This window comes from Hyla sarda, chromosome 6 (assembly GCF_029499605.1).
Source record: "Hyla sarda isolate aHylSar1 chromosome 6, aHylSar1.hap1, whole genome shotgun sequence".
NCBI lineage: Eukaryota > Metazoa > Chordata > Amphibia > Anura > Hylidae > Hyla > Hyla sarda.
The window spans coordinates 142,668,111-142,681,047 of record NC_079194.1 but is presented as its reverse complement, the minus strand read 5'-3'; the positions used below and the strand labels follow the sequence as shown (position 1 = coordinate 142,681,047).

Here is a 12,937-nt window from a genome sequence, read left to right as displayed (position 1 = left end):
CCCGGTGCAAAATTGTCCTTTGGAAGGCAGTAATGCAAGGGTGTAAGTAGGAAACATTGGGCCCCAGAGCAGACTCTTGAATTAAATCCCTGCTATTGTTTACATTTACCAGCTCCATGTGATGGGTTATCCGGGGACATAATTTTTTTTTACATATGGCTGTTAAAATAAAATTAAAAAAAGTCATACTTATCTACCCTGATTTCTTCAAACTGAGGTGCTGAGGTGGGATACTCAACACAAAAATCGGTGATGACCCCTAAAATTATTAGACACCAGGAGAGATCTCTAAATTGAATTTAGACCTCAGACCAGATCCTTGTGTTAACAGATTCTAAACCAGGCCCATGAATGTTCCAGTAGTGTAAATAGAGTCTTAATTTGTTAATGTGATCATTAACATGATTTGAAAAGGGCATAAAAGCCAATAAATGTCAAATTCACACACTTGCCATACATTACCCATTTAGTGTTTTTCTGTTCATTGCTTCCTTTCTATCCAGTTAACCCTAATAGCCCCTTTAGTGCTCTTCTGTTAAGCACACCCCAGGCACCCAATTTGCTATCATTAAAGGGAAAATAAATGGCAAAAAGAAATAACAAATGGGCACAAAGCAACACCGTATTCTGTTACCATTTACTGACATCGTAAGTCTCCTGCCTGGTGCCCTATTTAATAAACTAAAGACCTAAAGGACTAACCTGCTGCCCACTGCACTTTGCACTTGTGAAACAGCAACGTGCACTTGTGATATGCAGTGTCTCCTTCAGGCCTTCACAGAGGAAGAGAGGCCTACTATGTGGTCCCCCTGCTCTGTTTAGCATCCTAAATGCTAATACAGACCTGTGTAATGATGTCATTGAAGCTATGACATCTCCTGCACAACAAATTTGAGTCTGCCTGCTGGATATAAGGCAGTGCACATAATAACTTGTGACCAACCTGCTGCTGCCCACCCTACAATCTGATAACAGGTACCCAGTAAAACCGCATAAGTTGCACATAGCTAATACTGGCCATACATGTCACCATCTTCAGTCCTCCAGCGCTCTGTGGACAGGCCACTTGTCTGTCAATAAGGGGTTCACAGTCATCCTATTCCAGCACATTTTGTCTGCATTGGATTAGCTGGTGATCCTGTTCTCATATCTCAGTTTGCTGTGTTTGAGTGCCACACGGGCCACACTAAGGCGTGACTGTTTACACATGTTCATATATATATATATATATACCAGGTCATTAATAGGCCCTGGACACAACAATAACTGTGTACTTGCCATTTCTCTTTCTCTCTCTTTCTAGTAGTAGAGTTGTCAGAGGAGAGAAGCCTTGTCACTGACGATATAAAGTCCCACCTCCAAGATGAGGCCGCGCCAGATGTGAGCACAGAAGACGCTGGAACACAACCCGAGGTTCCTGCATCCCTCTTAAGACCACAGGAACCAGAGGATGGGAAAGGGTGAGGAGGATAATGTCGTAGCTTATCTCCACTGCAGACAGAATCCCCATTGTGTCACCTAATCAGTGGCATTAGACACATTTGTGGCATGAAGGATGAACCACCCAAAAATAAGACCCTGGCAGAGTGTACGACTTGAAAGCCTCTCAGTATAGGGAAATCCAAAGATAACCAGTACATGAAATTCTGGCTTTAGTACATCTTCCATACTCATCCACTGTATTCACAGAAAATAAATTATCCCACAAAATGTCGTTGAAATTCTGTTCATGCGTCAAGCTCCTGTCTCTTCCTTCCATGCATTAATTCTGTATTTCCTGACTCAGGGTGGAAAGAGAAGTCATGGAGTCTGACAATGAGTGAGTAATGGGTGATCTATAGAGCACTTCTTTAGTTCATGGATACAGAGTGTATATTTATGTAGTCCCCCATATACAGAGCTCCTCTTCATGTACTATCCTTACTATAGAGTGTATCTTTATTTAGTCCCCTCAGTATAGAGAATCTCATTATGTATTCCTGTGGATATAGAGTGACTCTTTGTGTAGTCTCTAATATATATATATATATATATATATATATATATATATATATATATATTGTAAGGATTTCACCCTGGGGATAGCTCTGGGATTGTCCTTGACACAGCCACAAGACATGTTTCCACTTCAATCAGCAGGCAAACAACAGTACTTTATGTAAGTCCGGCCCCTCGCCAGCTTTATTAGATAGGTTGCAGGCTAAATAAAAACATAACACAGGAACAAACAAACCCCTAGACTGTCTAGTCACTAACTACACAATCCAGCGTGCCCTGACTATCAACTGGTGGGATTTTCCCGGCCAGTTAAACTTATACCTCCTGCAACCTTCTACTCACTGTTCACACACAGCGTTTGCAACATCTTGCTGTGTGTCTCGTCCACACCTGGAGCCACTTACAGCTCGGGCTGTGTCTTCCTCACCAAGACCTCTGCCTCCCCCCTACAGCCACCTTGCTATCTTCTGGGGAGAGCACCAACTATTCTGTCTAACTCCCTTTTAAACACACTTCCCCTTTCTGCTACCTCATTAATTAGGCCATAGGTGGAGGTTTCTCCAGGGTTAGCTAGGAAAATACACCCTTTCATTGCCCTCAAACCTGCCTCAATGCCACAATATATATACAGTCATGGCTGTAAATGTTGGCACCCCTGAAATTTTTATAGAAAATGAAGTATTTCTCTAGGGATTGAAGTAACATGCTTGAAACGATCATATTTTTTCACAATTTTGAAAGGGTGCCAATAATTTTGTCCAGACCATTTTTGGAGTTTGGTGTGACATTATGTATAATTTGCTTTTTTTCCTCCCTTTTTTGGTTTAGTTCCAATACACACAAAGGGAATAAACGTGTGTATAGCAAAACATGTGTTACTGCATCCTTTTCTGTGAGAAATACTTCAGGGGTGCCAACATTTACGGCTATGACTATATATAAAATATCTCTTTGTGTGTTCTCTCAGATACAGAGTGTCTTTTCTATGTAATCTCAGGGATACATATATACCTATATTGCACTGATCTGTGTGTAACACAGTACATAATATTCTCATGGGATCTCACTTCTTAATTATATTGCACTAATAAACGTGAGAAATATTAAAAAATAACTTTTAATCACTTCATATAAAATTAACACACTTGGCTGCCATCCTATGTGCTATGTATTATATCAAGTGCATGGGGGAAAGGCCATATACTTAATGTCCTTTTTGAGGACGGTGCCTATTGCAGTCCATAGTATACACCTGGTACCTCCGTAATGTATGGCATGTATACGGTTACACAGTGACACTTACTGCAGCAAGTATACATAGATATTGTTCAAAAAATATTATTAGCATCTCAAAGATCTCCATATAAAAATGAACCCATAAATCTTATACGTTCGTTGGTCATTCCATTGAATAGTGCAAAAATTGAAAATGAACTTGCACTTTTCACATACAATGCACTTTCAAAATATTCTGTTAAATGCGCATTAAATTGTAACCAGCAAAAACAGTCCCGCACATGGTGTAAGTAACTATAACTTTCCACACTGATAACAACTGGAAAGAGAAAACCTAGTATCCTGAGCTTGCTTCCACGCACTGGAATCAGTCCATAGAGGTATCACTGTTCGGATACGTATCAATTCAGATTCTGCGTCTTTGGCTCAGTCCCTTCACAGTGCTTATAAACCCCCAAAAGAGAGATGATGTTCCAGATCTTTCAATTCAACGTGTTTCTCGCTGTAAAGATCATCAGGAATCTTGTTGTTACAGCTTGTTTTATTCATCATATTTCCCATTAAGTTTGCTCCTTTGTAGCGTGATGCCGATACAGCACCGATGGCGGCCGTATCATATATAGCAACTTTTTATGTATCCCTGTGGTTACAGAACATCTCTTTATGTAATCTCCTGCATACAGTGTGTCTATTTAGGTAGTCCCATGGATACAGAGTTTTTCTTTATGTAGTCACCCAGATATAGAGTGTCTCCTTATGTAGTCTTCTAGATACAGAGGGGGAGATTAATCAAAAACGGTGCAAGGGAAGAGGGGTGCAGTTGCCCATGGCAACCAATCAGATTGCTTCTTTTATTTTTAAAGAGACCTGTGAAAAATCAAAAGGAGAAACGGGGAAAAATGCGGGGCTCTCCCATGTGTAGTGTTTAAATGTCAAGAGAATGGATAACAACTGCAAATACCCACCAACACCCAAGGTGATGTACTGACATTCTGTGGGTATACAATAAGGTAAGGAAACCTAGTACCATGGGCTATGAGGGTGTGCGGGAGAGGTTGTGACCAGTTTGCTCCTCTGATCCCTTGTATCCGTGGTCCGAAGGGTACGGAGAAAGGATAGCGAGAAAAACATGCAAAAATGGGGATTCTTGAGAGCGCTACTGGATGCAGTGATTAATGAATTTCAAAGACCGCCAACAATTTTTTTTTTTTACAGTCTGTAGTCCTAGAGGGGTTTACTGTGTGTTGCCATGGGCAACTGCACCACTTTTTTTTCTGCACAAGTTTTGATAAATCTCCCACAGAGTGTTTCTTGATGTAGTTTCCTGGATACAGAGTACAGTGGGGATCAAAAGGTAAAAATATGTATTAATGTGCATAAAGAAGCCAAGGAAAGATGTAAAATTCTCCAAAATGCATCAAAATACAGATTAGACATTCTTATAATATGTCAACAAAAGTTAGATTTTATTTCCATCATTTACACTTTCAAAATAACAGAAAACTAAAAAATGGTGTCTGCAAAAGTTTGGGCACCCTGCAGAGTTAATATCTTGTACTGCCCCTTTGGCAAGTATCACAGCTTGTAAACGCTTTTTGTAGCCAGCCAAGAGTCCTTCAATTCTTGTTTTGAGGTATGTTTGCCCATTCTTCCTTACAAAAGTCTTCCAGTTCTTTGAGATTTCTGGGCTGTCTTTCACACACTGCTCTTTTAAGGTCTATCCATAGATTTTCAATTATCTATGGATTATTGTGGTCAGGAGATTGTGAAGGCCATGGCAAAACCTTCAGTTTACGCCTCTTGATGTAATCCCCCGTCGATTTCGAGGTGTGTTTGGGATCATTATCCATTTGTAGAAGCCATCCTCTCTTTAACTTCAGCTTTTTCACAGATGGCATCAAGTTAGCATTCAAAATTTGCTGAAATTTTATTGAATCCATTTCTCCTTCTACTCGTGAGATGTTCCCTGTGCCCCTGGCTGCAATACAACCCCAAAGCATGATTGATCCACCCCCATGCTTAACAGTTGGACAGAGGTTATTTTCATTAAATTCTGTTCCCCTTCTTCTCCAAATGTACCTTTGCTCATTCCGGCCAAAAAGTTCAATTTTAACCTCATCGGTCCACAAAACTTGTTTCCAAAATGCATCAGGCTTGTCTATATGTTCATTTGCAAAGTTCAAATGCTGATTTTTGTGGTGAGGATGTAGAAGACGTTTTCTTCTGATGACTCTTCCATGAAGACCATATTTGTAAATAAATCTCTTTATAGTGGAATAGTGTACCCCAACTCCAGTGTCTGCCAGATCTTTCTGGAGGGATTGTGCAGTCAAACGTGGGTTTTGAATAGTTTTTCTCACAATCCTGCGAGCTGTTATGTCTGATATTTTTCTTGGTCTTCCAGATCTTGCTTTAACTTCCACTGTTCCTGATGACTGCCATTTCTTAATTGCATTCCGAACAGAGGATATTGACATCTGAAAACGTTTTGCTATCTTCTTATAGCCTTCTCCAGCTTTGTGAGCGTCAACTATTTACAGTTTCAGATTTCTAGACAACTGCTTAGAAGAATCCATGGTGCTGATTGTTGGGGCAAGGTCAGATGAGTCTGGGCACTTAAAACCTTTGAGATTGACATCACCTGGTCTTCCCAGATGATGACCGAGAACAATCTATGACACTGGCAGGTCTCAGATTTGCAAAGGGGGCAGTGCATGCTATAAATTCTGCAGGGTGCCCGAACTTTTGCAGACACCATTTTTTTGTTTTCTGTTATTTTGAAAGTATAAATGATGGAAATAAAATCTTGCTTTTGTTGACATATTATAAGAATGTCTAATCTGTAATTTGAATGCCTTTTGGAGAATTTTCTGTCTTTCCTTGGCTTCTTTATGCACATTAATACAAATTTTTACCTTGGGTGCCTAAACTTTGATCCCCACTGTATCTCTTTATGTATTCTCCTGGATATAGAATGTGTTTTTAATGTAGTTTTCTAGATGCAGTGTGTAGTCACCTTTTCTTGGTACAGAGTGTCTCTTTTTGTAGTCTACTGGATATAGTGTATCTCTATGTAGTTTCCTGGATACAGAGGGTCTTTCTATGTAGTCTCTGGTGGAAATAGATAATCTTTTTATGTCTTCTTGTTCTCTCTCCTCAGGAGACTTTCCTGGATCTTGGAGGAAGATGAAGATGAATCAGAGTAAGAAGTGTCAGATTCTTTCTTAGGGATCTATAAATTTTAATCTGAGTTATAGGTTAAATGGGCACTCTCAGATACAAAAACTTGTGATATGTTGTAAAGCATGCAAAATAAATAAGTTTTGCAATTGCTTTCTATTTCATACTGAAAAAGCATACTGTCAAACAATTGCCCCCCTGTCTGCTTATACACGACATATACTAGTCCTGCTGTGTCCATGCATCATCACCTATGTCATGGACACACTTCCTTGACTGACAGCTGTGAGCGCAGGGCTCACAGCTGGAGGAAAAATCCTCCCACTGTCAGCTTGTGTCCCGCTACTGTCAGTGAGGACAAGCTGGGAGTTGTAGTTTTGCTAATGCTAGGGGAGATGTGAGCAGACAGCATACTGAGGGAGGAGGCGGAGACCTGCACAGTGAGGCCACGCCCCTCCCTTTGAGAGGAATTCAGACTAGTGAGCTAAATTAAAAGTGTAATAAAATAAATAAATAAAGGTGCTAGACACATACAAATTAGATGTACATGGTCAGGATTAGGTACTGAGTGATATATTTAAAAAACAAATTTTGTTGGATCTGACGGGTATGCTTTAAGATTGGAAGGCTATACATTGTAATGTTCCAGAGGGATTAGATTACAGTGATCTGCAAGGAGAGGATATACAGTAGGTTATAATGTTCTGGGGGTTATATCTAGAGTTCTGGGAGTATATGGTGTTCTTGGGATTAGATATAATGTACTGGGGTTTGAGTTATGGTATTCTTGTGATTAGATATAATGTACTGGGGTATGAGTTATGGTGTTCTTGTAATTAGATATAATGTACTGGGGTATGAGTTATGGTGTTCTTGTAATTAGATATAATGTACTGGGGTATGAGTTATGGTGTTCTTGGGATTAGATATAATGTACTGGGGTATGAGTTATGGTGTTCTTGGGATTAGATATAATGTACTGGGGTATGAGTTATGGTGTTCTTGGGATTAGATATAATGTACTGGGGTATAAATTATGGTGTTCTTGTGATTAGATATAATGTACTGGGGTATGAGTTATGGTATTTTTGTGATTAGATATAATGTACTAGGGTATGAGTTATGGTGTTCTTGTAATTAGATATAATGTACTGGGGTATGAGTTATGGTGTTCTTAGGATTAGATATAATGTACTGGGGGTATAAATTATGGTATCCCTGTGATTAGATATAATGTACTGGGGTATGAGTTATGGTGTTCTTGGGATTAGATATAATGTATTGAGGGTACGGGTTATGGTGTCCTTGGGATTAGATATAATGTACTGGGGGTATGAGTTATGGTGTTCTTGGGATTAGATATAATGTACTGGGGTATGAGTTATGGTGTTCTTGGGATTAGATATAATGTACTGGGGTATGAGTTATGGTGTTCTTGGGATTAGATATAATGTACTGGGGTATGAGTTATGGTGTTCTTGGGATTAGATATAATGTACTGGGGGTATGAGTTATGGTATTCTTGGGATTAGATATAATGTACTGGGGTATGAGTTATGGTGTTCTGGGGTGTAGATATAATGTACTGGGGATATGAGTTATGGTGTTCTTGGGATTAGATATAATGTACTGGGGTATGAGTTATGGTGTTCTTGGGATTAGATATAATGTAATGGGGTATGAGTTATGGTGTTCTTGTGATTAGATATAATGTACTGGGGTATGAGTTATGGTGTTCTTGGGATTAGATATAATGTACTGGGGATATGAGTTATGGTGTTCTTGGGATTAGATATAATGTACTGGGGTATGAGTTATGGTGTTCTTGTGATTAGATATAATGTACTGGGGGTATGAGTTATGGTGTTCTTGGGATTAGATATAATGTACTGGGGATATGAGTTATGGTGTTCTTGGGATTAGATATAATGTACTGGGGTATGAGTTATGGTGTTCTTGTGATTAGATATAATGTACTGGGGTATGAGTTATGGTGTTCTTGGGATTAGATATAATGTATTGAGGGTACGGGTTATGGTGTCCTTGGGATTAGATATAATGTACTGGGGGTATGAGTTATGGTGTTCTTGGGATTAGATATAATGTACTGGGGTATGAGTTATGGTGTTCTTGGGATTAGATATAATGTAATGGGGTATGAGTTATGGTGTTCTTGTGATTAGATATAATGTACTGGGGTATGAGTTATGGTGTTCTTGTGATTAGATATAATGTACTGGGGGTATGAGTTATGGTGTTCTTGGGATTAGATATAATGTACTGGGGATATGAGTTATGGTGTTCTTGGGATTAGATATAATGTACTGGGTTATGAGTTATGGTGTTCTTGGGATTAGATATAATGTAATGGGGTATGAGTTATGGTGTTCTTGGGATTAGATATAATGTACTGGGGTATGAGTTATGGTGTTCTTGGGATTAGATATAATGTACTGGGGTATGAGTTATGGTGTTCTTGGGATTAGATATAATGTACTGGGGTATGAGTTATGGTGTTCTTGGGATTAGATATAATGTACTGGGGTATGAGTTATGGTGTTCTTGTGATTAGATATAATGTACTGGGGTATGAGTTATGGTATTCTTGTGATTAGATATAATGTACTGGGGATATGAGTTATGATGTTCTGGGGTGTAGATATAATGTAATGAGGGTGTGAGTTATAATATTCTAGGGTGTGTGAATATAATGTACTGGGTGTATAGGTTATGTTTGCAGGTGGGGTTAGGTATGGGGGCAGTCTTGATCCCCCCTCCTGTGTTTTACAGGCTACAGATGTCCTGCTATCACAGTGACAGTGAGGAGGAGACCCAGGTGACGCAGTAAGTAGCAGTCGCTGATGATGTCCTGACGTGCAGTCCCCTAAGAGCAGTCTCCTAGCAACCCTGCCTCTCCCCTAGTTACGGATGTGCTTTCCTTAGAAACCACCTTGTGCAAAGAGCAGGGATGGTGTTATACAGATAATCAGATTAACATACAACTCCTCCAGAGCTGTGGTCGCCGAAACAAACAGGTACAGTCCCCGCCATTTAGCAAGGCTCTGTGGGGAGGTACAGTCAGGGGGATCAGCACTGTGGTGGCAGATACAGGGGGACAGTACTAGCAGGGTAGGCAGAGGGGTCGGTACTGTGGGTTATGTGTAGGAAGTCAGTACAGACAGGAAAATACAGGTGGACAGTACTACCATGGAAGAAAGAGGGCACAGTACTGTGGGTTATGTATAGGGAGTCAGTACAGACGGGAAGATACAGCTGAACAGCACTTCTAAGGAAGAAAGAGGGCACAGTACTGTGGGTTATGTATAGGGAGTCAGTACAGACAGGAAGATACAGCTGAACAGCACTTCTAAGGAAGAAAGATGGATCAGTACTGTAGGTTATACAGGGGGGCAGTACTAGCAGGGTATGGAGAGGGGGTCAGTACTGTGGGTTAAGTATAGGGATACAGTACTGTGTGCAAGATAAATGGGGACAGTACTACCAGGGTAGGTAAAGGGATCAGTACTGTAGATTATGCTTAGGGAGTCAGTACAGTGGGCAAGATACTGGGGGCAGTACTTCCGAGGGAAGAAAGAGGGATCAGTACTGTGGGTTATGTAAAGAGAGTCAGTACAGAGGGGAAGATACAGGAGCACAGTACTACCAGGGAAGCTACAGGGGTCAGTACTGTGGATTATGTATAGGGAGTCAGTACAGTGGGGAAAATACAGGTCGACAGTACTACCAGGGAAGATAGAGGGATCAGTACTGTGAGTTATGTATTGCAAGTCAGTACAGTGGGGACAATACAGGTGAACAGTACTACCAGGGAAGGTACGAGGGTCAGTATTGTAGGTCATATAGAGGGTGTCAGTATTGTGGGGAAGATACAAGGGGGCAGTACTACTGGGGAAGATAGAGGAATCAGTACTGTGGGGAGGAAAGTACTACTAGGGAACATACAAGGGTCAGTACTGTGGGTTATGTATAGAAAGTCAGTACTGTGGGGCAAAACACTAGGGGACACAAATGCCAGTAAAGAAAGTGATGAGTACTGTGGATTTTGAATAGGGAGACAGTACTGTGGGGAGGATACAGGGAGACAGTATGCCAGGGAAGATAGAGGGGATAGTACTGTGGGGGATGTACAAGGAGTCAGTATTGGGGTAGAAGACTCTTGGGGACTGTACTGCCAGGGGAGGTAGAAGAGTCAGCACTGTCTGTAGAGATGCATGGAGACAGTACAGGCGGTCACTACTGGGAGGTGAGGTACAGGAAATCAGTACTTAGTGGGTGAAGTCTGTGCATAGGGTTCCAGGGGTTAGAGTAACTTTTTGCTGGGATTGGTCATCATTGTATATTGTTGATTGCTTTGTAACTGGAACATTCTGCCAGTCAGGTGACGGTGCAGGGTCCTCCAGAACATCTGGACACGGCTATTTTGATGCCCACAGTGGTTGAAGAGGTGGCAAGCACTCAGTACATGCAGGTACTACAGCATCGGTCCTGGGTGTGTGTGTGAGCAACTAGAACAACAGGTCTAGGTGGGCACCACCCAACCGTGATAGGCAGGGTACAAGGATAAATCTACCAAAATGACATTATATGGAAAAGAAAAAGAGAAACCTTGGTAAAAAGTATAAGATCCTGCATGAAGACATTAGCTGATGTCTGTATGTCCCCTCTATCCATAGCACTTTTCTTACTCATGTTATTTATCACTTTCATTGCACTTTTGATTGTGTTTATTATGGCATTTGTGTAGTTTTGCACATTATGTTTTGTTAGTACACCATATTTTTGGCATGAGTTAGGGCACCTGTATGTAAAGGATCTATTACACTGGCGTATGAGGGCATTCATGGGTATGGAGTGCCTAGTTTGGGATGTGTTTCATATATAGATAGATATTTGTCTAGTATTTATGTGCTATATACTCCCATTCCAAGTCTCTTGTTTGGGGATTATTATCCATGTCATTATATTATTGTAAGGTGTTGAGGTTTACATACCTCCACCTAGTGTAATTATATGTGTTTTTAAGTTGTTTTAATTGTGTCTGTTAACTTTTTTCTTCTTAATAAAGTTTGTACAATTTGAAATTGTTGAGGTGTGCGGGGTCTTGTACTTTTTTAGCAGCTTTTCTCTGTTTTTGGATTTTTGTTTAAGCAACCACTATATTCCTGTTATGGTGGCTCTGATGTGACCTCACCCTGCCATGATGGTTCTGTTGTGGCATTATTCTGTCATGGCTGCGCTGATGTGATGTTGTCCTATCATGGCAGCTCTGATGCCCTATTGTCCTGTCATGGCTGCTCCTCTTGTGGTGGCTGTGATGTTGACGGCGGTATCTGTGTTTTTTTACAGGCTCTGGAACAAGCAGTTGGTATTTTCTCAGCTGAAGATTTGGGTAATGTCTCAGCAGATGTGTGAATGATGTGCTGAACCCTAGCCCTTTGCCTCAGATGCCCATGTCCCCTGACTGGGCACCAGCGCTCCCCCCCCCCCAACCCAATTGCACCCAGCAACATATGCAGCTTTTTACCATATATATATATACAGCTCCTTTGTCCTGCCATGGTACTAGGTCTAAGAGGGACCTATAGCTCTAATCTGCTTTGTAAATAGAATGCCAAAACTGCCGTGAAGTCTAACACTCACACAGGTATCATGGTGGGAGTGGTACATAACTCTGTCCATCCTGAGCGACTTGGTTCATAATGACAGTAGAAGAGCGGGAGAGTACACTGACATATACATAAAAAAAGGATGTGACACTTTATGGTTTGTAGACCACTGATATGACTGTTGTCTGTGGACGTTGTGACGCAGTGAGTGTGGTTCTGACATGTATATAAGCTTGGCTCTTCCTCATACAATTTCTCCTACTCATTTAGTTCCAGGTCCAGTGCTTTGCCTGTTCTGTAGTTTCTACCATCATGTCACTCCACAGTGCCGATGTAGAGATGTCCCGACTGGTGCCTGGTCGTGTTCGTGATGGGCGCCGCTCACAAGCTGCACTCCCAGAAGCCTTAGACGAGCTTCCTAATGTTCCCCACTACCGAGCCCCTTCTCTCCCTCTCAGCTTCATAAATGGGGTGCTGAATCCCACCTTCCAGGGGGACAGCAGCTCCCCCCGCCATGCTATAGGTAGACACTGTGGGGCTGGTAATGTATCCCTTGACCCTCTTAACACTCAAGTCAGGATGCATCCTCACCTGGTGCTCCATCATCATCACATGTGACATAATGTCTAGCTGGAAAAAAGCTTGAAGAAAAAGTCCTGCTCCCTATACAGTCACACGGTTAAATCTGATTGGTCTAAATAAAAGTGATCTCTGACATGTTGCTCCTAAGCTGTTGTAAAACTAAACCCTTACCATGCCTGATCAACCAGCAACTGTCAGAGCATGCATGATGGAGAGCTGTGGGATGAAGACTATTGGTCTAAGGTCTAAGCATACCCATCAGTGCAAATATGATCCAATGCATGGACACCACGTGAGGAGTAAGGCTCCCCACC

General features: G+C 41.2%; 1 protein-coding gene across 5 annotated transcripts in view; it reads left to right on the top strand.

Moving 5' to 3' along the window:
- The window catches only part of CNGB1 (cyclic nucleotide gated channel subunit beta 1), a 64,084-nt gene that overhangs the window by 39,767 nt on the left and 11,380 nt on the right, over positions 1-12,937 (top strand). For all 5 annotated transcript variants that reach the window (XM_056525361.1, XM_056525360.1, XM_056525362.1 and 2 more), the window contains 6 exons: positions 1,304-1,460; positions 1,787-1,819; positions 6,395-6,436; positions 9,205-9,258; positions 10,810-10,903; positions 11,782-11,824. In XM_056525361.1, coding sequence (XP_056381336.1) covers positions 1,304-1,460; positions 1,787-1,819; positions 6,395-6,436; positions 9,205-9,258; positions 10,810-10,903; positions 11,782-11,824 — 423 coding nt within the window. The remainder of the gene's footprint in view (positions 1-1,303; positions 1,461-1,786; positions 1,820-6,394; positions 6,437-9,204; positions 9,259-10,809; positions 10,904-11,781; positions 11,825-12,937) is intronic.